At 45.4% G+C, this 27507-nt stretch overlaps 1 protein-coding gene across 1 annotated transcript; it reads right to left on the minus strand.

The window, feature by feature from the left end:
• Nucleotides 1-1583: 1583 nt before the first annotated feature.
• Nucleotides 1584-27504, minus strand: DDB1 (damage specific DNA binding protein 1). Its single transcript, XM_065937446.1, has 27 exons — nt 27308-27504; nt 25956-26104; nt 24766-24882; nt 24189-24410; nt 22040-22154; nt 21025-21122; nt 20168-20326; nt 19469-19552; nt 18784-18900; nt 18082-18184; nt 15448-15523; nt 15251-15359; nt 12456-12634; nt 12195-12358; nt 11978-12085; nt 11617-11824; nt 10744-10839; nt 10529-10640; nt 9442-9565; nt 8956-9120; nt 8154-8248; nt 4911-5081; nt 4501-4610; nt 4076-4245; nt 3851-3953; nt 2687-2810; nt 1584-2089 (listed from the first exon to the last, which is right to left on the minus strand). Exons 1-27 carry the CDS (start codon nt 27366-27368, stop codon nt 2006-2008), a joined length of 3423 nt encoding a protein of 1140 aa, XP_065793518.1. The 5' UTR covers nt 27369-27504; the 3' UTR covers nt 1584-2005.
• Between the last annotated feature and the right edge of the window lie 3 nt (nt 27505-27507).

The following is a 27507-nucleotide window of genomic DNA, read 5'->3' on the forward strand; positions in this document are numbered from 1 at the left end:
AGAGGGGATGTGGGAGTGTGGCAGCAGGATGTCAGTTTCCAAAGGATTGGTGAAATTCAATCCGAAGTGAATATACCCCAGATTGCAGGAAACAAAAAGCTGCACGCATTCCAGTTTCCAAAGTCAAGACGGAAGCTACTGGTAAGTAATAACCTTCTCCTGAACATGGCAGGTCTCCGCAGCTACAGGTCAAACCACTGAGAAGCACCAGAATAATAGCCCCGTCACATTCTGTCTTTCCCCCCCTCTAGGATTAAATTTTTTAAATAATCACAATCTGGAGGCCTTTGCACGCCTGCCTTATTAAAGCTGGTCTCTGGCATGGGGGCAGGCCTTTTCAATTCAAACCATGACTTGAAGAATTCAAATCACAGTGTTGAGTTTCAAGTTCAAACTGTGGGTTTTGAGAGATGATTATTTTTTCCCTTAAGACCCTTATCCTCCACCCTCAGAAACCCCAGGAGAGTAAGGGTAAAAGAATAGCACTGAAACTCAAGGAATGCCTCCAGGGAAGGAAACTTACTCCCGAAGACCCCCAAAGCAGAGATGCTTCCTTGCTCTTTTCCTTTTAAGCTAGAATCTCCCAAAACCACAGTTTGAACTTGAAACCACAATTTTCCTGACAGCGTATCAAAGGCTGGTCTTAAAGGAGCCAGCCAATATGCCTGGGATCAACCCCGCTCCACTGGTGGGACAGAGCAGCCTTTATTCCCACTGGATCACTGGTGGAAACTGGGCCCGGACACGCTGACCCACTGGGCTGAAAGAAGACCGGCTCTGTTTGCTGAACAGAAGGGTGAACCCCAAGTGTGCCCTACGCCTGTATTTTCAAACCTAAGACACCAACGGTTTACTCAATGAAACCAGAGGAAATAAAATCTGAACCCAAAGGGCATGTGGCAACAGGAAGCTGGGAGGAGTGTGAGGAGCAGTGCCTAGGGGGCTAGTTGGCTGAATGCTGCACGTACAGCTGGCTGTAAAATGACGTCAGGAGAGGCAGCCCAAGCAGCATTACTAACAGAGGCCACTGGGAATAGAAGGATGACTGGAGTCAGAGGCAACCCAAGACAGCTGAATTTCAAAAACCTGACTCCCTTCATGCCTGGGATCCCACCACATGACAAAGGAGGGGTACAGAGGACACTTCTCTACCTGAAAGGAGTGTTCCAGCAGCCAGGACGAGGGGCCGCTGCAGTGGCTGTGAAGGAGAGAAGGGCGCCTGCAGTGCCCTGGGCACAGAGCGCCTGGGATGCTGGAGAGCCAGACGGGGAAAGAAGAGCAGAAACAAATGCATCTTTCTTCTTAGACTCTACTTTATTTGGTAAAACTCAAGAAACTAACCACCAGTTCACGTCCCCCCACCTTCTTCCCTCTGAAGAAGGCAGTTCCCCAGAGACAAAAAGGCTGTGGCTTGGAAATCATCCACCATCTGCAGGTCTTACTACACTCAGGCAGCCCACGGCCTGGTGGTCAGCCCTCCAGACCCAAAGCTCTCAGAGGCAACAGAAGAAAGCGAAGGAAGCTCTCACCTCAAAGACAACGAACCCTTCCCACCCCACCTCCCCCCTACCCACAACCCTCCCCGACCCCAAACCTAAATAAAAAGATAGTGAGGACAATGCATGAGTGTGGGACACACACATACATACATACACACACACACACACACACACACACACAGCTTCCTTTCAGCCAAAGAGCTGCAAAACTGCTCCCTGGAAGGAGGACAACTGGCTGCACCAATCCAGGCTTGGTGGCCCAAGGTGATGGCTGGAATCATGAGAGACTGGTAAAAATCCAGGGAGAAAATATTTCACCTTCAGCCCTTGCCCAGGTCTCCAGTGAACTGGTTTTCGTTCTACGAAATCCCCATTTCCACTCAGGTAGGCTGTGGTTTCTGGGGCTTAGGGACAGGTTTCCCATGGCTGAGAGACAGTGGCAGGGAGGAGGAGAGCAGGAGGGCAAAGCCTTCAGAGAGGGTCTGGGAAGGGATCCCTGCCCTTGGCTAATGGATCCGAGTTAACTCCTCCACCACCTTGATCAGGTCATCCGCAGTGGCCTCTCGCTTCATCCCGCTGCCATCGTCATACTGCAACGAGGAAAGGGGAGGAAGGGAGGCCGTGAGGGCTGAGAGCAGGCTCTCCCTCCCTGGGGAAGGGGACGCCCACAACAACGGTACCCTGCACCACACTGCCGTGGCAAGAGCAAGGACTCATCATCAGAAGCCCGTGCTTCTCCTTGGGGGTCCAGGTGAGCAGGGTCGGCTGGCAGCAAAGCTGCCCAGAGGCTGCCACCCAGTATATACACCCAGTATATACACCCACCTCCACCGGGCTGTTCCCCAGAAGCACCACCACCAGTGGGCAACACCCCAAACTCCAGCACCACGAAACTCCTCTTCCCTGCAGGATCTTGACCCTGCCCCCTTTCCTAAGGATCTGCCAGGGATCCCAGACATGCCCGAAGGTGCCCTTGTTGCTAAAGTTATAGTGCTTGATGCCTGGTGGGGGAACCCCCGAGCCTTAGCCTTCTCTCCTTGCCCTCGGACACTACCTTCCCAGGCGGGTAGGAGAAAACTTAAAAAGGGCTCTTGGCACACGGAGGGGAGGCCTCCTGGCATGCCTGGCCCTGCAATGGATTTGAGTCAGTGCCCCGGGGCTGCACCCTGCACAATGGCACAGCTCACCTGTAGGTTTGCCACAACTTCCTGCATCTTAGGCCGGCTGATATCCAGGAAACTCTCAATCAAGTCGCCATCGATGAAGCCGGTGGCTGGTTCTGTCTTTCGTTCAGTATGAAAGGATCTCCAGGTGGACAGGTGAGTTAAGGAATGTGCCGATCATTTGGAAATAATAAATACCCTCTCCGAAGTCATCCCCACCTCTGTGCACAAGACCACAGTCTGAAGCAATCATCAGGAGGAGAACAGAAAACAACAGGTTCAACTAAAAATCACAGCTGTTTGGACAGTTTTGCAATTTCAAAGACCTATAAACCATTACCTAATCCAATGATCCTCTCAACTGGAATAATCACCAAAATAACATTTTAAAAATTACAGGGATGTTCCCCTGCAGCCCAGAGTTAGGAGTCTGGGCTTTCAATGCCGAGGGCATGGCTTAATCCCTGGTCGGGGAACTAAGATCCTGCAAGCCACACGGCAAGACCAAAAACAATTAAAAAATTAAAAATAAAAATTTAAAAAACAGATAGAATACAGATGACTCTTAGTTCAGAGCATGGACATGTATAGATTTTTTTTAACAAGTGCTCCTTGTGAACTGGATGCTTGCCTAGGAAGAACCGCTCTTTAAGCTCTTTAAGTCCAGCCTTCACAGATTAATAAACTGAGGCTCAGTGAAACAAGAGATGTGCCTGAAGTCCTGCGGGTTAGCAAAACACCCAACATGTCAGCCTACCTCCTCCCTCCTTGGCGAGAGCTGGTTCATCCTGCCTTACAACAGACTCTCAGCAGAATCCCCTCCAGAGTCTCGAAGGCTCCTCGCCCCTCTCCCATGAAAAACAAACTTCCAGCAGTACCTGGATCCTCAGTGTCCAGGGAGCTGATCCTTGGACTTCTGGAATGTACAGCTTCTCTGCTCTTCCCCTCCTTTTCCATTTAGCCTCTCTAGCAAGGGTCCTCAAACACTGCTGCGCCCAACAAGATCTCTGAAAGGATGTTCTAAGTTGTGATCTACACTTACGTCTGACATGCAACGCCAGAAAGGTCAGAAGCAAACACGCTGCGTGAATACCTAGTCAAGACATTTTCTAGAGGGACAAATTTCCAGTGCTCTCTGCCTGGGCCAGGCCATGTTTTTGAGCAAGGGGACAACTCTGAGAAGGATATAAGGAGTGCTCAATCTTGCCCACACTTTTGATGACTTTATTGAGTCGATTCTGCATGTCCAACAAGAGGTTGTACCAGCTCTCTGACAGTGAGGTCACCAGGCCTAAGGAAGTAAAGGGAGCCGAAAGCTACAGGGTGTTCCAGAGCCCACAGCGAGCACTGTCTGCCAAGGGGAGCCCAGGCAGGAGGACAGTGTGGAAGCACGCCCCACGGGGTAACCCTTACCAATCATGCCGTTGACCGTGCCGAAGAGCACCGAGCCCTGTGTGGGGGTGGAGGTCTCGCCCAGGTTCTGCATAACCAAAGAGCCGTGACAAAAGACATTGACGAACTCGCCCAAGTGGAAGAGCCCAACCTCTTGGAGGTGTTGCCGCTCCTCGTCCGTGGTGGCAGCGCTGTAAGGGGTGCGAGACACTCATGACCCAGACCTCCTGTCCCCCCAGATGGGGCCTCAAGGACCACGTGCAGTGATGGACAGACACCCTGGTGTGCCCACCCACTCCACAGCAGAGGAGCCGGCCGGAAGAGGCTCATCTCTGCAGCCTGATTCTCTCACGGATACCCTCTACCCCTGTGAAGAGGCACACTCGAGCCTGTGAGGGCCCTGTGTCCTCACCTACCACAGGCTGCTCCCACAGCTGGCCACTCACCTATCCTTCTGACACACGAACAAGTTAAAGGCATTTTCAGCCCCCAGGAAATTGTCATCATCCAAGATTTCCACAGCACTCATCCAGTTGGGGTTAAAGTCTCGAGCAATCTTAAAAAAGACGAAAATACAAGAGGGGAAATACAATCAGCAGTTTGCATGCAAGCCAGTGCTGGGACTTGGCCAAGTGCCTGCCCTGCCCTGTGTTTAACCACCGCCCCTCTAGAGAGAGCCTCCCCTTTGTCTGGCGAACACGGTCCTGAAACGGCCTACTCAGAGTTCAAGCTGGGGCTCTCTAAAATGATGGAACAGATGCACAATGTGTGCTCCAGGGATGGCGTTTCTGCCCACACTGGGCTTCAGCAGCCCTCACCACCAGCTTAAGCAAGCCGACTGCCCACACCCGGGTACCTCTTCGAAGTTGCCCTCCATGGGCTTGTAGGCAAGCAGGAGCACCGAGCGCATCAGGTCGCCCACCAGGATGAAGTCGCCCTTGGTCTTCAGGTAGAGCGCCATGATGTTGTTGTAGTGGTTGCACTCGGTGCGGAGCTCCTTCTCCGTCGTCCACTCATAGAGCCGCACCTGGGGGCGGGGGAGCAGTGTGCTTCTCTCAGCCCCAGGGGCCTGTGCCAGCCTCAACCTCCATCTGCTGCACCACTTTCCCAGGTGCAGTGTGGGGTGTGAAAGGGTTTGCTATGGAACTTGGGTGAGCGCTTGTAATTATTATACATTCATGAAAGACCAAAACACAGTGAGTACGTGAAACTTAATACTACAAAGTCTTCCTTTATACTAAAAAAAAATAATAAGTCAGGATAAAGAAAAATACTAAGTAAATAGTAATGCAAGTAACATTATAGAAATGACAAGAGATGGTTTTGTGACTGAAGTCTGGTAACTGTCTACAGAAATATCTCTAGAAAGAGAAGATCCATTTCCAATTTCCTGATCAGAAAGAAACAAGATCACCTCCCAAAAAACTGCCCTTTCTGAACCCTTCTCAAAACACATACATCCCTGGCACCTTTTGATGTACATCCAGTGAGCAAAGAAATAGAATAGCAAAGTCCAACAGAAACTTACTCTAAAGACCTAGAGTCTGTGGCCACCACTCTACCCAAAGGGGAAAAAAATACCCTTTTTTTCTTCACCGCAGTGTTTCTTCAGTTATGACCATATTTCCAAAAGAACAAAGATGCTTTACGATCAACAGACAGATGAACAGACGCTCGGCACAGCCCAGTCCCAGGAGATCCTGCAGGGTCCAGGCAGCCCCACCCTCACCTCTGCACATACAGACACTCCTGGGAAGCGTATATTAAGCCATGACTTCTCAAGATGTGTCCAAAGAACCTTAGCTCCACAGGTGTACACTCCAAGGCTCACTCGTAATAATCACAAGGGCTACCACACCTCCTGTTCTGGGTCAAGTGAGCCCAGAACACCACAGATTGGGATAAGACCAGTTGGGCTGGGCTTCCAGACTTCCAAGAGTGGGGTGAAGAAGCGGCAAATGCAAGTAAACATTCTGAGTCTTGTGAGCCCTTCCAGCAAATTATGAAACCTAAGGGTGGTAGGAGACTGTGGGAACCCCTAACTTAGTAGCAAATCAGACAGAAGTTTGAGTAACACTACTTGGGGTTTAAATAAAGACAGTCTTGTGGGACCGAGCCCTTGAACCTGTGACATCTGACTCCAACTCTGAGTAGTTAAAGTCAGAATTCAAGTAAATTATAGGACCCCCAAGCTGGAAAACTGATTGTCATAGTGATAAAAACTCCTCATACATGCTGGCAGAAGTGTTGTGAGTAAAGATAGTTTTCCTTTACTCTCCAAACCTGCTCCACTCAGTATTCCTCCATCAGTACAGAGCAACAGCATGTCACTCAGGCTGAAACTCTTGACCCTTTATTCCCCTCTCACGACTCATCTTCAGTCCCTCATTATAGCCCCCCGATACTAACATCTGTGGGATCTCACTATCCTTCACCTCCTCTATTAGCACACTGCTCCCAGCACCATCCACTGCTCTCTGGATCATCACCAGAGCCTCTGAGCTGATCTCACTGCTTCTACCCGTGGTCTTCTACCACCTTCTCCAAGATGTGCAGTGAGCTTTTCAAAATATAACTACAGGGACTTCTCTGATGGTCCAGTGGTTAAGAATCCATATGGCATATGGCAGAAACCAACACAAAATTGTAAAGCAATTATCCTTCAATTAAAAATAAATAAATTTAAAAAGGAAAAGAATCCACCCCCCAATGCAGGGGACATGAGCTCAATCCCTGGTTGGGAAACTAAGATCCCACATGCCGTAGGGCAACTAACTAAGCCCCCTTACACCACAACTAGAGAGCCCGCACCTACAACAAAAGTCCTGTGTGCCACAGCTAAGACTGGACACAGCCTAATAAGTAAACCAATACCTTATATATAAATACATGTAAAACTATAGTCATGTCACACATTTGCTTGAACCCTCTAGAGGTTCCCATCCCCTCAGAGTAAAACCCAAAGTCCTTACAAACCTAAAGCACACAGCCTATCTGGCTCCACACGTGCTAGCTCCCAGCTGCCTCTCCAACTCATCTCCCAGCACCCAGCACTGCCTTCCCACACTGGGCACAGGCCGGACGTGGACTCCTAGCACTTGTCTTCTCCCAGATCAAGGCATGGCTGGCTCCCTCCTTTCCCTCAGAAATCTGCCCAAAAGCCACCATGTGAACCTTCCTGACCACATGTCAAAACAGCCCCACCGCCATGCTCGCGCTGATACTTTGTCAGCTTCTCGTCCCTTTTTTATTTTTCACAAGGTACTTATCATACATACACGTATATATTCTATTTGCTCACAGGCCCCAGGAGGCTAGCTCTTTGTCCATTTCATCTACTGCTACATCCCAACTACCAAAACAGTGCCTGGATACTTCAAGTGCTCAGTGAGCACTTCCCGAATGAGTATCAAGTTAAAGTATTTAAAGGGACTTCGCTGCTGGTCCAGTGGTTAAGGCTCTGTGCTTCCACTGCAGAGGGTGCAGGTGAGATACCTGGTCTAGGAATTAAGATCCCACATGCTGCAAAGCACAACCAAAAAATAAATAAAGCTGCTTTTTCTTTGGGAAAAAAAAAAAAAAAAGAAGTATTTAAGCAATGCTTCTCTACTCTTGATCTTCTCAGAATCTTTCATATGCTACAATGCACTGAGACGCTTCTAAGCAGAAGATACAGGATACAGCAGGTCCCAAATCGGTTTGACTGTGTAACTTTTTTTCTTTTTGGCAAAGGAGGATGTGGGGTCAACACCAGAAAAAAAGTGGAGAATTTCACAGGCCTAGTATTTCAGGGATTTACTCACGATGAATGCAGTTTGGCTCACTCTGTCCCACACAGATGAAATATTCTCATGCCATGACATATTCTGAGTGCAGGGACCACAGTTCTTACCCTCTTCTCAATTCCCACAACACTCAGAACAATATATACAGGGCTTCACAGAACCAAATCTGGTCTGTTCCAACCCCAGCTCTCCATATTCCCAGCTCCATCCTCGCTACTCTTACTCTTAAAATTGCAACACACAGCCAGTTCAGAAAATACAAGGGGAGCACTCTGTGGACAGAGGTGAGGCCGGAGGCCAGAGGGAACGCTCACCGTGCTGTTGATGCTGGCTAACAGTTTCCCGTTAAACTCCACCATGGAGTACACGGCCCCCTTCACCTCCTTCTCAGCCACAGTCTGTAGTTTTCCTGGGGGAAGAAAGGCACCCTTCAGTCTCCTTCATGAGCCCACAGTTTAACAAATCAGAAGAATCCTGTGCTTCCCCCCCGGCTCTAATTCCTGCCCCCCCAAACCCCTCATTTCAAAGCAGAGAATGTAGAATCCGTATATACCGGGGTTAACCACCTCTAGAAGTGTGGGCCCCCACATAACATGCAGCGATCCCAGACAGCGCTCAGGTTCTGCCTCCCACCTGGGACTGCGATCTCCCCCTCAAGATGGAGACCAGACTCCACCTCAGCCATCTAACCTGAGATTTTGGGGCTGACAGCTAGTCTTCAGAGCCATCATGGGTAGGGGAGATGAGAAAAGATACAGAAACGAACACCAAGTGCTGATGCTGGGAAGAGGGCCTAAAAGGCTGAGCAGCTGGGTGGAAAACACCACGGAGTCCTACCAGAACTCCTAACTCTCACTCTGGTCGCCTCTCCCTTTCTCTTCCTTTCAAAAAGTAAAAAAGGAAGAAAAAAAGGGTATATTTTATTTGTGCCGCTGCTCACATACTCCAAAACTCATTCAGACCATCAAGAGCTTAAAGAGAGAAATATCTTAAATCTCGTGTCACTGCAATTAATCCAAGTTCTTCTGCATAACTGAGGCTGAAAGCTAAAACTGTCTGTCTGCTTCCTTTCCCAGTTTTCAAAATTCTCAAAAGCCAGCGACTGTGTCCACTTACCATCTGAATACTGAAAGACCACAATACGACCCTGCTTGGGCTCTGCCTCTTCTGGGTACACCATGGCCGTGCCCACGATGAAGTACGTGTTGGGGTCTTTGCCCAACTTGCAGGAGACCAGGCTGAGGGCATACTCATTCTGCAGAAACTGGTGGGCATGAAGCACTAGAAGAAGAATAGTAGAGAGGTGACTGACTGACGACCCACAGGTATGTGTGCTTCTGCGCTTCTGTGAGGTCCACAACTCAGCTTGGAGCACAGTACAGAAGGCGTCTGCCTCCTGCTATTCCTATCTCCTTGCCAGCCTGCTCTGACATGAGGAGGCCCAGTACTCTGAACTCACAGCCAACTCTGAGGCCCCACCCCTTTCTTCTCCTCCTAGGGGAGTCTGCCAGTGTCTATCACATTCTGGAATACAGCAGAGCCCAGAAGAGCCTAGCTTAAGGAGGATGTAGGTACAGCATGATAGAAAGAGCTCATTTGCACCTTCAAAGGTGTGCTGGTCAATGATAAGGAGGTTATGCACCTCCACCTCTTCTCCAAAGGAGGTCTCGTGAGGGGCTGTGCTGCTGGAGAACAACTTGCTGGAGCTGACGCTGCTGGACAGGGCCTGAGAACAGAGAGAACACACATCACCCCTCTCAAAAGAACGGGTGCTGGGACAGCAGTGTGAACATCAGACAGGATCAGAGAACAAAGGAAGAGTTTGAACGAGAAAAACTTGAGGCTGGCCGCCTGCACAGAGCCCAAGTGCAAAAGGCTTCAGAGAGGACACAGGGACTGAGGCTAAGGATCCAAACTCCATATGGAATTGACACGGTAGTCCAAAACACTGCCAGAATCTAAGGGCATTTAACAGCACTAAAACAGTGATGCTAAGTCAATCAAGAAAGCTAACAAGAAACCCAGGCAACCTCATAAAGTGACAGGCTTCCTCTCAATGGGAAGAGCAGGAAACCACTGCAAATAAAAAGAAATACATAAAGACCTACTCTGGATTAAGGGAAGAAGTCAGACCATGGATGTCTGCAAGCAAGAAAGGCCGAAAATACATGGAATAAAACAACTGGCTAATATCTCCACTGGGTCTGTGACGTGCAGCTCTAGACGGTCCATTATCATTTTTGCAGATGAGAAAATTGAAGCTGCCCAAGTTCACACAGCGAGCAAGGAACCCTGGAGCCAGTTCTGTCAGACTCCAAGTCCCAAGCTCTTATCTACGGTATGACACTGTTCCCCACACCTGACACAAAGTACCCAAAATGATGCTAAGAGAAAAGGAATCATTCATCAGGCAAGGATACCAAGTAGCAAAATCACTGAGGCCACACTTATTCAAAGTTCTTCTCAAGTCTCTAACCAGGTGGCCAAATCCAGCTCACTGCCTATTTTTTTAAAGTTTTACTGGAGCCCAGCTACGCCCACCTGCTGTCTACAGACGCCTTTGTAACGGCCGAGGCGAGTAGCTGTGGCTGAGATCACATGAGCTGCAAAGCCTAAAGCGTCTACTGTCTGACCCCTTCCGAGCAGCCTGCCGCTGCTCACACCACTCTTCTTCGGCCCCTGCCCTCACCTGGGTGCTGGCGCTGGGCCTCAGAGCAGTTGTGCCCCCACTCGTGTCCTGAACTTCGATGCGGCTGGAGAGGACCCCGAAGCACTGGGACACCTCCTGATAGCAGATCTTCCTGCAACAAGTATGGAACAACAGGGCCTCTAAGGAAAAGGCTGAAGCACTACGCGCCAACCCCCAGGGCCCCTCCCCCGCAGCTCCCCTACCCTGCCCCTCACCTGGGAGATTCATAGAGGGGGACCGTCCGAATGTGCAACTTCTGGATCTCGTCGATCGTGCCAATCGTGAGGGTACTGTTGTTGGCCAGTGCCAGGCTGGAAAGAAGGTTCTGGGTTTAGATTGAGTACACCCAAGGAGGGAAAGGATTCTATGAGGCAGCTCCATGAGCGGAAAAACGAGGCAGAATTACATTAGTTTACTCCAGGGCAGTGGTTCTCAACTACCGCTCTCTGTTAAAATACACTTGGAGACCAGTTCCACCCCTCAAGTTTTATTTAATTGGTCTGGTTGGGCCTAAGCTGAGATTTTAACAGCTATCTGTTTAACACTGAAGTGCAGCATTCGGATACAGAACAGTGATTCTCAAACTATCAAACCACGCTGGCATCAAAACGACCTGGGAGGCTTGTGAGGTTAAGACTGCCGGGCCCGCCCCTGGAGTTTCTGATTTGGTGGGTCCATGGGCGAGGCGTGAGAATGTACATTTCTAATGGAGAGTTCCCGTGTAGTGCCATGGCTGCAGTGAGGGAGCCACTCTGAGAATACCTGCTTCAGGGGAACACACAATGAATGATCTCTGCATCAGAGACTCTGAAACTTGACCAATCACTTGAATTGCCTAAGAGGTTTTCTAAAAATACAGATTCAGATCTTGGACCCAACTCTAGATCTACCAAAGCAAACCCTAAGAAAGATTCAAAAACAATTCAGTACATTTAATAGGCTTCCGAGGTATTTCTACTGCAGGTCTGCAAACCTCTGTTCTACACGTCTCAGTCAATCACTGGCTTTGTCACTGGAGAAAGGCTGGAGGGGAAGGGTCATGATGCCCTCCGTTCTGGCTCTCACTGAAGAAAGAAAAAGAGGCTCACCTGTCAGGATAGCCATCTGAATTGAGGGGACACATGTAGTTCACTTCCTTGAGGTTGACATTGGAGAAGACCAATTTGTGGTTGCTGCTATAGATGACAGTGGGGCGGTCAGAGCAAGCAAAGACGTTGGTGGTTGAAAGAGAACGGAAAGTTCTTAATACCGTGGGCTGGGTGCCCAGAGTCACCTTCTTACGGTCGCTCAACAGGCCTACAGAAAGAGCATCAGGAGAAAAACAGAAACGAAACAGGACAAAGAGTTGGACTGTGAAGGTTCGAAAGCTGCACCCTGAAGTTAAGAACCCTGCCAGCTTCAATACCCCAGATTCTCCAAAGCACCCCTCACCTGACGTGCTAGTCTCACCTGTCTCGATGTTGAGTCCAAAATAGAAGAGCGCTCCGTCTCCCAAGGCACACAGGAGGTAGTGGCTGCTCTCAAAGGTGGTCATCAGGATGGAACGGGGAATGATCTCTGTGGGAAAGAGGTACTTCGAGCTCTTGTTCCAAATTCTGATTCTGATCCTAACTCAGGACCTTAAAAGAAACACATACACCCCACCCCCCAAAAAAGAGAAACATACCTCCACCCAGCATCTCTTTGTGCAGTAGCTCAAAAGAGGGCAACTTTGCAATTCGGGCTGAGATGTCGGTCCAGAGGCCAATGGCACAGAGAGGGGACATTCCATTGCTGTCCCCTAGAGGGGTGATGTCTAAGCAGGCCACTTCATGTTCCATCTCTGTGTGGCTGAACAAAGAAGCATATGGCAGAGAAAGGACTCCAGGGATCCAGGAAGTCCCAGAGAAGAGGGGCAGGCAGAAGGAGCAGAGACAGAAACACACACCTGATCTGCCGGAGCTCCTGAGGGTGGATCTGCAGGTAGTAGAGGGCCCTGCCCACAGCGACCACCACCTGGCTGCTATTGCAGGAGGCCACGCTGATGTTCTTGCCCTGAGGCTCCTTCCACTCACTCACCAGCGCCTTGGGCTCTTGGGAGACCAGCCTCACAGACGCCGAAGTGATCTAGAGAAAGAAGAGCAGTGTCCCCAAGCCCTGCAGGGGTCTACACAAAGGGAGAAGGCAGTAAATGCCACCCTCACGGAACCCTAAGAATAAGCTATGGAAGTCCTCCTCTGCCATGGAGATAGATTTTTCCAAATTCCGCAGTGACTGATTACATGAGCATGTCATTTTAAACTGAATCCTTGAAGAAGACTGACTTCAAGCAGCTTACAGCTCATATACCTACAGCCCAAAAAAGAGAAGGCATGTCCTGTTTCTCTCTGATTAAGGCTTGGGTATCACAAATGGCACCCTATGGAAAGGTATCAATGGAGTAAGACCCTGCGACTACCAGTCTAGTTGTTTTTCTCAACCCCAAAATCAGATCTCTAAAATGTCCAAAAAAAAAAAAAAAATGTCCAATTTCTGGGAATCCCCTGGTAGTCCAGTGGTTAGGAGTCCACATTTTCACTGCCGAGGGCGCAGGTTCAATCCCTGGTCAACGAACTAAGATCCTGCAAGCTGGGTAGCACAGCCAAAAGAATTTAAAATATCCAAGTTCTTTACTATGCATGAACCATTAAAATGATATAAAATTCTTTAGTAAAGTCTACAAAACTGTATTAAAATGCATTTTATTTTTATATTTATTCCATTACTGAAGTAAAAACAAAAAGCAGGTTGATAATATTATTATGTATCAATATATTTTATTTATCAAGATTGAGTTTCTACTTAAAGACCTTTAGAACTATAAACATCATGGGAGATGCAGAAAAACACCACAAGCTATTACTGATACTAATAAACTACAAGGCGATTACATAATACTTCCTAGAGTTATTAGTCTTTCCATTTGGTAAAGAAGCCCATCATTAGTAATAACTGAGCTGGCATAAAATAGGAAATCAGCTTTTGAAGAGTCTGGTCCAATACAAATTACAAAACCAGTGAAGCAGCATAATTCTGAAAATTTAAAAAAGAGGAAGGCCCTTGAATAATAAGATATGTGAGCTGGGGCCAGAATTCAGGTCCCAGTTAGAAAACACTGACAAAGCATTGAGTCAGTATCTGGGCACTTCCCACACTTGTTCAACAAAGTGACAGACCTTCCCTCTGGTTTTTAACTAAACCCACCACTACCTGTTGGCTAAAAGGAAGACCAAGAGAATAAAACTATGGAGACAGTTCAGTAAGCCTTAGGCCCTCAAGTGCTACAGCCACGACAGGCAAATACTGACTCTGCTCAGTGTGGAGAACGGCTCCTGAGGTGAGGAGGGTGTGCAAAAACCAAGAGCATCATGGCCACTCCAAACTTAAGCCTGCCAGGTCCTGAGAGGCGCAAAGAAATCAGGCTCTCGTGGCTAACAAGTACCAAAGGGCTATATGATCCCCATTATCACAGAAAAAGTTAAAATAAGTATCTGAACAGAGTTAGAGCTCTAGTTATAAGCAGTACACTAGAAGTGCTATCAAAAGTCATATATGGATGGTAGCGTATGACTAATCTTTTTCTTCTTTGTGCTTTTCAGTATTTTCCAAATATGTATATATTACTATTACAATGAGTGGAAAAATGTGTCTCAGATGACAGGATATAATTAGTACTAAAACCGTATCGCCCTGCTCCCCCCAAATATACATATATACACACACACATACATACAATGATCCCATCCATAACAGAAAATGTAAATAAATACAATATACAGCCATCCCTCAGTACCCGCAGGGGACTGGTTCCAGAATCTCCAGTCAATACCAAATGCCCAGATGTTCAAGTCCCTCATATAAAACAGAACAGTATTTGCTTATAACCTACTCACATCCTTCAGTGCACTTTAAGTCATCTCTAGATTGTCTGTAACACCTAATACAATGTAGCGTTAGTTGCTCAGTCTTGCCTGACTCTGCGACCCCATGGACTGCAGCCCACCAGGCTCCTCTGTCCATGAGATTTTCCAGGCAAGGATACTGGAGTGGGTTGCCATTTCCTTCTCCAGGGGATCTTCCCAATTCAGGGATCAAATCTGGGTCTCCTGCATTGCAGGCAGATTCTTTACAAACTGAGCTACAAAGGAAGTTACAATACAATATAATATACAATGTAAATACTACGTAAATAACTGTGAATACAATGTAAGTGATATGTAAATAGTGGCTGGAGCAAAGCAAATTCAAGTTTTGCTTTTTGAACTTTCTGATGGTTCCCCCCCACCTAATTTTTTATTTTTTTGGCTGCACTGAGTGCCTTGCAGGCTCTTAGTCCGCTGACCAGGGATTGAAGTTCAAGTATCGTGTCCCAACCACTGGCTCTCCAGGGAATTCCCACCCCAAATACTTCTCATCGTGGTTGGTTGAGTACATGTATGCAAAACCCACAGATACAAAGGATCAACTATACATACATTTGCAAAAGAAAATTAAAACTAAAAGAACTCCAAAGTTTAAAAAAAAAAAAAAGAGTTAGGTTCCTCTCAGTAATGGGTGATTAGGTAATTTCAATTTTTTTCCCCAAGCCTTTTTACATTACTTTTAGAGCCATAAAAATTGACTTTTAAAATCCAGTGGTGCTCCATACTGCATTCCAGGTCAAACTGATGCATAAATGGGGACTGCCCTTTCCTCAGTTACTACCTGGATAAGTTGTTGATGAGCCACGTTGCCACAGAAGAAAGTCTGCTGATCGTCCACAAAACCCATCAGTTCGGTTTCTTCCACTTCCTCTCCGTTTAACATGAGAACTCTGCAGCAGAAGGGAAGGTTGGGGTTAGCCGGACTAGCTGCCCCACCTTGCAACCTTTACATGGACGCTTGGAGCTGACTCGTCTTACCTTGTCTGGCCCACAAAAGAGAGCACCAACGTGTCATCGGTCTCCCGGTTGGGATCAGACCTCAGTGGCCACAGGCCTGGAACACAGATCAAAGATTAAGAGGCACAGCACGGACCGACACTCGACTCCACAGCAGCCTAACTCCAAAAAAATAGCAAGAAACTTGGAGTCCAGTCCTAAGATGAAAGACCCACTCTGTTCCTCCCTGGCTTCAAGACTTTGAAGATGTTTGGTATTTTTTAAACTGTTTGAGCTTGATATTTCAAAGCTTTTCATTTAATTTTGGATGGGATAATTCATTTCCATGACTCAAAGTCAAAATTTATTTTTTTAAATATTTAACACGAAGTCTCACCCCTATACCTCTCCTTCCAACCTAGCCCCCAAATAAGTAAACAATAATAATTTATCCCTCCAATTCTTTTCAATAGATAAATGCTGTATTGCAAGACAATACAGTAGCCTCTCACAAACTGTCTACACATTTGTTTTTTTCATCTAATATATGTCTGAGTCCTTATCAGAACAAAACAGTTCCTTGCTTTTGACCTTTGCACAGTATTTAATTTTATGGATGTACTAGTTTATTAGCAAGTTCCCAATGATGGACGGTTTTTCAGTATACTGCCATAACATACAATACCACAGTGAATAATCTTGTATTTATGTCATCTGATGTACATGAAAGTCTATGGGTCAGATGCCCAGAACTGGGATTGCAGGGTAAATCAGTTGTAATTTCAGTAGACACTGCCAATGAGCATGCCCATTCCTCATAGCCTCACCAACACAGACACTGTCACACTTGGATTTTGGCAACTGGTGAAGAATAGTATGACTATTTTGTTTTGATTTGGACTACTTATAAGTTAGGCTTGTTATCTGTCCATTCATGTACTCTGTCAATTTGGGGGCAGGAAATTTGGTTGTCTTTCTATCAATTTTTATCAATTAGACAGACCAGGCCTTTGTATATAAGATGAACTACAAATGTTTTCATCTAATTTACCATTTCTCCTAACTTAGCTTATAGTGTTTCGTTTCTGCCAAACAGAGTATTTTATTTTTATGTTGTTGAATTTATCAGTCTCCTTTTGGCTTCTGTACTTTTGACTCAGAGTTTGAAAGACTTTCCCCACTCCAAAATTAGAAAGGAAATCACCAACTTTTTCTTTTAGCTTTTGCATGGCTTCAATTTTTTATATTAAGTCTTTGATCTATTTAGATTCTAGCAAGGTACACATTATACAGTATGGACCCAAACTTATCTTTTCTCAAATGACTCTAGTTATCCCAACAGTGTTTATTCAAAAGAATCATCCTTACCTGACTTGAGTTGAGATACCACCACTATCCTACACTAAAGCCCTATATACAACTGTGTCTATTTCTGGACATTTGAGTTTGCTCATGGGATACCTGCCTATTTGTGCACCAAAACCACACTTTTAATTTCTAAGGTTTAACAGTATCTTTTATTATCTGGTAGGACTAGACTCACCTCATTGTTCTTTTTTTAAGTTTTTCCTACCTTTCCTTGCATCTTCTGCTTCCCATTTGAACTTCAACTTGTCCAGGTCAAAGAAAAAAAAAAACCTACTGGTATTTTTTACTGAAATATATTTTAAAATAAAGATCAAAGAGAAACAGAGCTTTATAATATTAATTTATTAGACCTTAGCATGTCTTTTTAATTTGATCAATCTATCCTTTCAATCCTTTAGAAGTATTTTAAAGTTTTCCTTAAATAAATTTTGCACAATTCTTGCTAAACTTATTCTGTGGTATTTTATCTTTTTATTGCTATTTTTCCTCTTTTCCTCTACTACACCCTCTGACTGTGTTTTTACATGAAAGCTATTGATTTCAGTTATTTTATATCCTACCTTAATGAGTTCTTATTGTCTATAGCTATTCAATTCATTCTCTTGGGTTTTGTAGTTTTATGATCTCTTCCTAATTCATAAACCTGTTTTTTTTAAGCTGTTCTCATCTTCTTACTTTTTTATATTCTAAATTACTTTTAAGTTGTGTTATGTATACTACTTTGAATTAATTTTTACCTTATGAGCCAATCTGATCATCTACTTCTTAAAATAGGTCATTTTAGCCTATTTACATATACTGATAGCAGATATCTGATGTATCAGTTACTCATACAGATGTTTGACATTGAGTTCTATCATATTATTTTAGGTTATGTCTCCTGTTTGTATATTAAAAAAGTCTTTCGCTATGTAGTCTTTCTTTGATCTTTTTGATCATTACAGTTCTCCTGGAATTTAGGAAGATTTGTACTTTTGTTCTAGACGTTACCTTGGCTACATACCTCATTCTCTGACATTTTCAGTCTCCTCTTTCTTTAGGGATTCTATCAGTTCCCTTATGTAAACAACATTAAATTTTCCACTAAATTGCCCATTTCTCTACTCCATTATCCAATTTTGGTCAATATCTTAATTTTATTTTGGAACCTTTAAATACATTTAACCTTCCACCACTTATTTGGCATTAAAACTTTTTTTTTCTCTTCATTTGATTTGCATTCCTCTAGCTCCCAAGCGTCCTCATGACATGTAATGAGGCCAAAGTCACTCAAATAAGATCTGCATCCTATGTCCACCGAAAGGCTACCTTTGATGCCTGGCAAGTCAATGCTGGCATGCTCGTGGATTCCAATTCCGTTCCGGATGATTCGCAAGGAACCTTCCTTGAATGCCCCAGAGCAAGTGACCAGCTGCAAGTAGAGAAAAGGTTTCTAAATAACCCCCTCCAGAGATGGGGGCAACTGGACTGATGCTCAGAAAGTAAACAAGGTGTACCTAAATCCAAGCACCCTCTGCTGTGGAGCTAGGTTTGAGGATACACAATTAGCAGAGGGTGACCGCCAAAGTCTAAAATTTATCAAGCAGATAGGGCGCTCTAGTCCAAGAAACAACAGGGTCCTACCATTGCTCCCAGCAAACTTGTTTCCTTCCTGGGATCCTAGTTTACTAGAAAGTGCACAGGATCTGGGGGCAGACATACTTGCCCTTTAGTAGTTATGTGACGCCGGACAAGTTGTTTAATCCTTCATGGCCTTAAGTTTCCTCACTTCTGAAATAGGCAAGAATCCCTATCTAAAAGGGTGCTGGGGTGATCAGAGATAATGTATGTAAAGTGCCTGGCAGACCAAGATAGGCACTCAGTAAATGGCAGTAATCCTTGCATCTTTGGAATTAGTGAGTGAGGCTCTCAAAACTTATCTGCAGTGCACATTCACCATTCAAGGTAAGCAGACCCAGGACACAGTTTGAGTGGGCATACCAACTATCCCTTTCCAGGATGACCCCTTACCTGTCCCTGCCCCTGCCTCTCCAGGTCCACAACACACATGTCCACAATGGGTCCTAAATTGGTAAAGGTTTCCATGGCCACTACGTAGGAGCCTTGTTCATTGCTGTCAACATTGAGCTAAAAAAGAAAGAACAATTTTAGTCTTAGAACGCTCCAGATGCTCCCTAGAGAGATAGTTATCATCCAAAAGAAACTCAACTCTACTAGGTCTGCCCTTCTGTGCTCTACGGGATGCTTCCAGAAGGGAAATGCTGACTAAGGGACATGGGTATCCTACAGGTGACCCACTAACCAGTCAGGGATTTCTAACCTGGCATCCCATGGGTAGATTTCAGAGGAACAATTTGGAAATTAATGTAAAATGTTTGCATGCATTTTTCTGCAGAGAAGGCTCAAATTCTTATATTCTAGAGGGATAAAGTATATTAGACTATGATCTATTTGAGGGCAGAAGCTGGATCTTGCTCATCATTGTAGCCACAGAACCTAACACACTGCTGAATGAACATTTAGGACAAAGAGTTAATCAAGGTAGGATGCTACGTCAACCAAGTAAAAAGGTGTATAGTAGGGATACGAATGAACTGAAGAAACTCTGAGTGGCAACAAACACGGGGAAAAAACTTGAAGAAGAAGCAGTGAAGACTGCAGAAGAGAAGACAGAAAGAAGAAAATGTCTTCTCACCTTCACAAGCTGGGAATCACCAAGGCGAGAACCGACAAACACAACACCATTGTCAAGGTACGTCAAGCACTCAGCAATAGAGGTCTAAAAGAAAATCAGTAGCATAAAAGTCATCAGAATGTACTTCACAAGGGATCCAGACACCATCCTATCCATCTCTCAGACCTGTGCCTAGGAAAACAACAACTGCAGCCATGGTTCCCAAAACAAGTCTCCATTTCAAATCCCCAGGTAACACTCAACAAACGTTCCTAAATCCCTGAAGTTTGTGACTCTTCCTTTATTGAATCCCGATAGTCAGAAACATCTGTAATTTGTCTTGCAGGTGCCTGCTCTAAATGACCATGTTAATCCCAACAGCTCCAAATAGTTAGAGACCTCTAAAATTCACTGAGTTGTTCTTAATAGTACTATTTTTTTTAATAGTACTATTTTAGAATGTCCTCCCATAAATGAGTATCAGTCCTAGATTAACCTTTAATTCTATAGTGTATCTTTCTGTTTCTCTTTCTTTTGATACTTGAGGTAGCACCCCACTGCTTGTGAGAGTCTCTAGAATCTACTCATTCCAAAACTAACTCCCACAGCAGGACTCAGCATTTGTCGTCAACTCATGTAATTCCCAGTTGCAGTTTCAGACCTCACATCTGGGGTCACCAGGCACCCAGTAGAATGTAAAAGAGTAGGGACAAGGCCGACCTCCCCGAGGAGTTCCACACGGAGATCCTTGAGGGTGACGGTGCCATCCATCTGTTCCTCCTTCTCCAAAAGCAGCATGAAGAGCCGTCCTTCCATGTCTCCCAACAGATAGCGAGAGCCATTGGGGTCCACTCGATTGTGGCACACAATTGTGCTTTGCTGCCGAGAGGGAGACAGAGTCGTTAGACGTAAAGCGTCTTCCACCCCAGACAGTAAACCCTAGCGGACTGTTCCCTTTACCAGATCCAGTCACTTCATGAACAAGGAGTCCACTCAACTCACATAGGTGGCCAAAAACAGGGACGTTTTATTTCTGAGGACAATGTTCCAAGGAGCTCAATATACTTTAACTGTTTACTCACATATTACTCTACTGGAAAACAAATATATAGAAGAGGAAACAGCTGTAAGTATTCCCTGGACCATGCTACCATAGATTTTGTTATTTAGCCTCAAAAGATAAAACTAAACATGCAAGGCTTCATTTTTATGACTCAGTATCTTAAGGTGAATTTTTTTATGACTAATGTTTTAAGTCTATATGTATTTTTCACTTTATTATTTTACATGTCTTGAACTCTGACGACATTAGTATTCAATAAAATTACCCAAATTTCTTCTTTCTTCAGATTGCACAAGTGAATAGAAAAGATAATCTGAACTTTATTCTCTCTCCCTTAGTTAGCAAGCAAGCTCTTTGTTAACAAAACGAAGCCAATCTCTCTTCGTATTCCCAGTGACCAACAGTCTCATATACATAGTGAATAATGCGACAGCTGTGAATCCCCTTCCGACCAATGAGAGGGTAAGGAGGGAGACACAAACAGAAGGAAGAAAAGGAAAAGAATGCTGCTCACCTTAATGATGGGAGGGGCAATCGCCAGGTATTTGTCACCGTTGTGATACGTGATCGACTCCTGTCCAATGATGATGGCGCCTCCGAAGGGCTCGGGGACTGCAAGAGAGAGGGCAGCGTTAGAATGCTCAGCATCTGGAACCTGCCAAACCCTGAGGCCACTCAGGCACTGAGCCAGTTATCTCTGAGGCGAACTGGAAGACAATCATTATTTTAGACATCAAAGTCCAGGGAACACGATAACCTTTTTCTGAGATTCCTGTCTTAGAAATTGTAAGCTGCTCACTCTGTACTCCTGATAAATATTTTCACTGCCACTCTTTTGAAGTTCACATGGTCTAAAGGATGGGGAGTCTTCCCAGTGTTCTTCCATACGCATTCTGCCCCTTTCTCTTCTAAATGTCTAATCCAAAAGTTTTTACTTTTTCCCCTTGCTCCTTAGCTTAACCTCCCCCATTATCAGGGTTACCATATAGAAGAACCAATTTGCGCTCAAGAGTTTTAAAACCTCTCTACTGGGTAAAACACATAACAATGTTGAGGAAGGATATAGGATAAACAGCAGAGACCTGGACTTCAGCCCAGGCTTTGCCAGTGAGGTACAGGCACAGGCAAGTCCCTCGGCCCTGTTTCCTCATCTGGGAAATAAAGGAACCAGATAAGATAAGCATTATTGCCTCTTTTGGTTTTTAAAAATGTTTGCCAACAATAAAATGAGACTATTTTCCATGTACCACTCGGCAAATCAATCTCACTGTTTTAGTTAAACCCACCACCGCAAAGAAAGGAAAACCACACTTTGGGGGGGAAGAGTGAAAAACAAGACAAACAAGACAATCTTGAAGACAGAAATGCAAAAAGCAAAGAGAAGCACATTTACAGAGTGGAGACATAGCGAGGGGTGAACAATGCGTGTGCTCAACAGCACTGGAGCACGGAGATAAAGGGGCAGAGAAGGTGGGGAAGGAACAACAGAGAGCTGGGGCAGGGCCTATTTCCTACATCCCCCAACAAACCTGCAATCACCATGGAAGCTTCAGCTTCTACGTTTTCCTGTTTCCAAGGGCCCTTATTGAACTCCTTCTCTCGGAGAGACACCTCATAGGTTTTTACGTGCCGCCCCTGAGGGTCCTAGGTGGGGAAAGGTAGAATATTTAGTCCCTAGGAAGGGTGAACCCTGGGCTGGAGAAGGGTCCTGAAAGGGACAGCACTGGACACTCCTGTCACACCAGCCTCCCCATCCTTACCCATGAGCATGCTGACAGCCACCAATTGGGCTTAAGATAGTCTGGGGAGACTGCAACTGAGGCCAACTGTTTCTAACAACGAAACCAACAAATAGATTTAAAAAGTAGAAAAATGAACATGTCACACTGTACTAACCACTACAGAAATATAATGTACATATATGTACATTTGTGTGTGTGTGTGTATCTCCTCTATTCTTACTTTCAAGGAACTTACAAAATAGCTAAAGAGGAAAATCAAACACATTAAGAAGTGAAATACATTTAACACATTTTAAAAATTTGTTTGATACATTCTCAGACGCATTCTGACGGGGTGACAGGAGAAAACAGAGCATGCGGCTCCTCTAACATTAGTCGAAACTTCCAACCCTGCCATCATCAACACCATCTTCCCCTCCTTTTTCTGAACCATGACTCACTTCAGACCTGGAACTATCAAAGTCACCTTTGAGAGACTAAAGGAGCCGGCCTGAGGCCAGTGGAGAGTGGCCTCATCAAAGGCCAGAGCAGGCTCTGAGAAGTTATGGAAGGAATCCGACAGTGTGCTTCAAGGCAGGGGCCACATCTCAATCACTGTTATAGCTCCTGACGCACTGTGCATGACTACCTTTCACATGGTATTTTCCTTTCTCTTTTATCTTTTTAATTTTGGCCACGCCGCGGGGCTTGAAGGATCTCAGTCCCCAGACCAGGCACTGAACCCAGGCCATGACAGTCAAAGTGCTAAATCCTAACCACTGGACCACCAGGAACTCCCTCATGTGATAGTTTTCAAACTAACTTTTAAGCACAAAACATGAGAAAAAAATAATTTACAGCTGATGAGAATTTTGCCATCAATGATTAGGAGTAAGACTCAACTTCACCACATGTTCAAGATGGGGTTTGGATTTGGGCCTCCATTTCCCACATACGGAAATGAAGCTCATTCACAACTGGTAGCCCTGGGCCTGCCCAAAGTAGTCCTGAACAACCAACATCAATGTCTTAATGACCTGATATTTACAAAACTGAAGAAGAGAAATCCTAAGTTTTTATTTCAGCTCTGATATTTAATGTATTATAAACAAGATTAAACAAAATCTTCAACCTATTCAAATGAACTTTATACCAACCAGAATCAAAACCAGCACTCAGGTGACACTAAGAAATATACAAAAATACATCAGTATTTCCAATACTTAACACAGCTATCAAAGTGTTTACATGCCCACACACAGTACTTAAACTTGGACTAAGCTTCCTTCCAACATTTATTCAAGCACATGCTACTGAAATAACCTCATGCTGTATGGCCCTTTGTTAAAAGGCTGAGATTCTACCAAGATACAAGCATGTTAGTCTGGTGCTCGGCCACCCTGCCCCCACCCCCACCCCCTCAAGAGATCTGGCCCAGAGAGCAGCTGCCCAGGATCAGCTCAACAAAAGTTTTAGGCACAGACTAAAATAGAAGTCAAGAGCCAGCAGTCACCAGAAAGTTGTGCGCTGATCAAAATGTACTTCTTCTTGGAAGACACATAAAGCATCCCCAAGACATTTTCTCACTGCGTGTAAAGGCAATTTCCAGATCATTTCTCTACAGATAAATTTTAATAATCCCCTAGCATGCCAGTAAGTGACAAAGTGTAAACTGGGTCACCCTACAAAATCTCCAAGGCACACAACCAGAGTGTAATCTCAGGATTAAAGCCTGCTACAAGCTCCTGACTGCTTCCTGCCTCCACAAAAGTACTACTGTTCTCAAGGTGCAACCAAAACCTCACACATACTAATTACATCATTCAAAACATTTCAGGACAAATACACTAAACACTTCTGCCCATCCTACCATGAAATCTAGACATTCTGATGAGCAAAAATGAACTCCCCACTGTGCCAAACCACACTGCTTCTCCCTCTCCTCCTGCTCCAGTACCTGGTAGACAAAGCAGATGGTAGGTGCTTGGCAACCATATAAGAACTTGACGTCGATAACATGCAACTCCTCCAGGCGGATGTTAAAGGCCTTGAGCTCTTTATTGTCCCGGTCTAGTGGAATAACCTTGAACAGGCCATCATAGAGTCGCAGGCCAATCATTCGGCACTCGGGGTCAATGATGCCAATGATGCCTGTCTCTGACGGGCGGCCAATTCGGTCCTGAGGAATAAAACTGGGGTTAGGGAAGAACCTCAACACCTAGGGTAACAGAGAACACTGGGTACCACCTTCCCAGGACGACTTTAGTAGGAGTGGTAGTAAAATGAGTGCCATCTGTTTGACATGCCAAGTAGCCCAAATGTCAGTGTGGGTTTTTTTGCAATATACTGAATATCAATGAAGTATTATTACCTACCTTATCCCTTGGATTCTGAGTAAACTACAGAAGTCCTTAGTGTTTTCTCCTTGTTTCTCTAACCACACAGAGAGAGCTGCCCCGGCACTTCAGTTTCCTTCACCAAATCATGACAACCCTACCTGGAAAACTCTCATCAGCCTGCAGCAACCACCTCACCTGCACATTGCCATGAGCTCGAGTTATGATGTCAATGCTCTCGCCACTCTGCTTATACTCCAAGATGCAGGCATTGTACTTAGCTGTCAGGATAAACAGTAGGTCCTTGCTCTCCCCCTGGAAACCAACATCATACTATCAAAATAGATTTCTTTTGAAAACAGGAATACCTATCTAGGCTTTCATCATTCCTTAAGCATATGAAATTCTTCAAGAATTTTCTTTCCTCCCCGAAAAAAATCCATGGTGAGCATGTACGTTAATAAACAACATGAGTTACACACACCCTAAGGGTGTGTACAAAAGGTCAGAACTGAAGCTGGTAAACATTTAGTCCACTTTCATGATTCTCTATCTCTGCTCTACAAACAATGTATTCATCTAGTTCCATGTCAGCTAATCTCAGTTATTCCATTCAAATTCTGAAAGATGAATGTAACGCCTCCTCTAATCCCTCCCAAATACTTGGAAAAAAGAAAAAAACTGTGAACGGAAGCTCAAATGCATCTACCAAGTCTTTCTTACTTATTAATAGATTCCAACAAAGGGATTTTTTGTTTAAAGGGTTATAATTTAAATTTTGAACCCATTGCTTTCTTATCAGATTCAATAAAGACATAATGAAGCAACATGGTGGCAATTTTGATGAAAGCAGTTGGATTATAACAATAATAATTCGACGGTAAGTGGTAACAGTGAATGTTCATTATGTGCTAGGTGCTGTTCATCTTCACAATAACCCAGAAGATTGGATACTGTTATCCCCAGTTTGCAGATGCAGAAATAAGTCTCTGAAAGGTTACGTGACACCCAAAATTAGATTTAGTAAGGAATAAAGTGTACTGCCCTAACTCCAGAGCCTACTCTCTGAATCACTATGATGGCCCACAGGATGGTGACCCACATTTCAAACTGCTTTAATGTTCTCTTCTAAAAAAGTCAACTTGATAAAATAAATTTTTTCCCCAGCGAATTTTTCCTTCTATCTCTTGGAAACTTATTAAATAAGAATATAAACTGAACTCTGCCATTCAAAAAGAGAAAAGTTTCTCTCCTAGGCCTTATTTCTCTCCTAGGCCTTATTCTCTCCTAGGCCATCCTAAACGAGCAATGACATAAAACAACATAAACTCAACTACAACCAACAGTTCTCCCTTTGTTGCTGGGCCCAACCAACCCAGAGCACTTACCTTGGGCCTGAAAAGCTCCATGACAGCAATCTTCCCATACATGCCCACCTCTTTGACAGGCCGAAGCCCCTCAGCAGTGACCACATAGATCTCTAATCTTGTATTTTTGGCAATCAACAGGTTCAAGTCTTCTGCTGAAGTAAAGTGTCCTGCAAGAACAGATCCTCTAATTTTTGAAGCCAAAGCACTGAGTAATCCTATCACTTCTACCTAAAACCTCTTGAATACTCATTTACTTCACATATTTCTCTGGCTCCCTCCATTCTCTCCCTTCTCAACAAATTCTCAAAGAGTTTCACTCCATATGCTCAAGAAAGCTACTTTCCTCATCAGACTAAGAAAACTAGCCTGGGCCTAAGAGCAGCATGTCCTTCACCTGACAATGACTGTGAAAACCCTTCAGATGGCTCTGTGCCCTCGAATCTCACTTTTCCCTTTGCAGTGGCCGACTCATTCTCTAATTAAGAAGAGATGCTGAAGAAAGTGTTCCTCTCTAGTCAGTTCCTTAGTTGGATTTTCACAAAACCTTTACCAAACAGACCAGATCAAACAAAGAGAATTCTCAGAGCTTCACCTTAAAATATTGCTTTGTTTGCCCCGCCTGCCCTCCCAACAGTCTACCAAAATCCCATCCACGCTCCTTCACCGCCTCCAACTCTCCAAACAATAGTTTTCTTTTGGAATCGTGACTAGAATTTACATAAAAATACAAGTTTGAGAGCTTCCTATTCTGTTGAAAATTTGGCTCAAGATGATTATTCGAGGGTTCTGGACATCTGTGTCCTTAACAATTCTTGCACAAACAAACAACGCAAGCCCAGCACTGGGCTGGGCCATTCTAAACCCTCTACCCCAGCAGCTCCTTCTTGTAAACAACAGCCTCAGGCAAACCGGACTCCTCTCTTCCGCCTGAGTGCGGACATTCTTCACATCCCTTCACCTCCCAGGCTCTCCCACTTAAAAATTCGTGCCCCCAAATCGCCATCACCACCGCCCTTTCGCGAGGCCAATCTCGCGACTCAAGCAACACCGCACCATCAACTCAGAGCCCACTCTCTGTCCCACCGGGCCCGTCCCTGTCCTCAAGGCCAAGTGACCTCCGAGAACGAAAGTGGACCCTCAAAAGCAGCTTTGACTCCCCTAAAGGCGCTTACTCCCCCAAAAGGCATGTGTTTAGACAGCTTCTTTGAAGTCGGGGACTGTGGGAGGTCCTTCCGCAGCCAGCGCCTTCCATTCCCCAGGCCCGGTCCTGGCCCCGGGCTTGGTGGCCACCCGGGGGTCGCGAGTTTCCCTAGGCCTCAGTTGCCCCCAGCTCCCTCCCTCGCAGGGGTCTCCTGCCCAGGCAGCCTCACCGGTCACGCAGCCGTTCACGGCGGTGGGTTTCTGTGCCGTTACCACGTAGTTGTACGACATGTCGAGGCCTGGGGCAGCCCAGTGGGACTCAAGCGCAACGATTGAGGGATGGACACGAGCGAAAAGACTTGGATCCCCCACCCGCGCGCGGCGAACTCCACTGCCGCTGTCTCCGCCCCAGAGACACGTTGCAGGCCAG

This window comes from Muntiacus reevesi, chromosome 5 (assembly GCF_963930625.1).
Source record: "Muntiacus reevesi chromosome 5, mMunRee1.1, whole genome shotgun sequence".
Taxonomy (NCBI): domain Eukaryota; kingdom Metazoa; phylum Chordata; class Mammalia; order Artiodactyla; family Cervidae; genus Muntiacus; species Muntiacus reevesi.

What these genes read in the sequence shown, in the direction of transcription:
- DDB1 (XM_065937446.1), bottom strand. Translation starts at nt 27,368, where the DNA reads ATGTCGTACAACTACGTGGTAACGGCACAGAAACCCACCGCCGTGAAC. An exon ending in CAGGAGCTCCGGCAGATCAG is followed by an intron (nt 12,359 to 12,455) that starts GTGTGTGTTTCT and finishes TTCTTTGTTCAG; the next exon opens with CCACACAGAGATGGAACATG. An exon ending in GGCCCAGCGCCAGCACCCAG is followed by an intron (nt 9,566 to 10,528) that starts GTGAGGGCAGGG and finishes CTCTGTTCTCAG; the next exon opens with GCCCTGTCCAGCAGCGTCAG.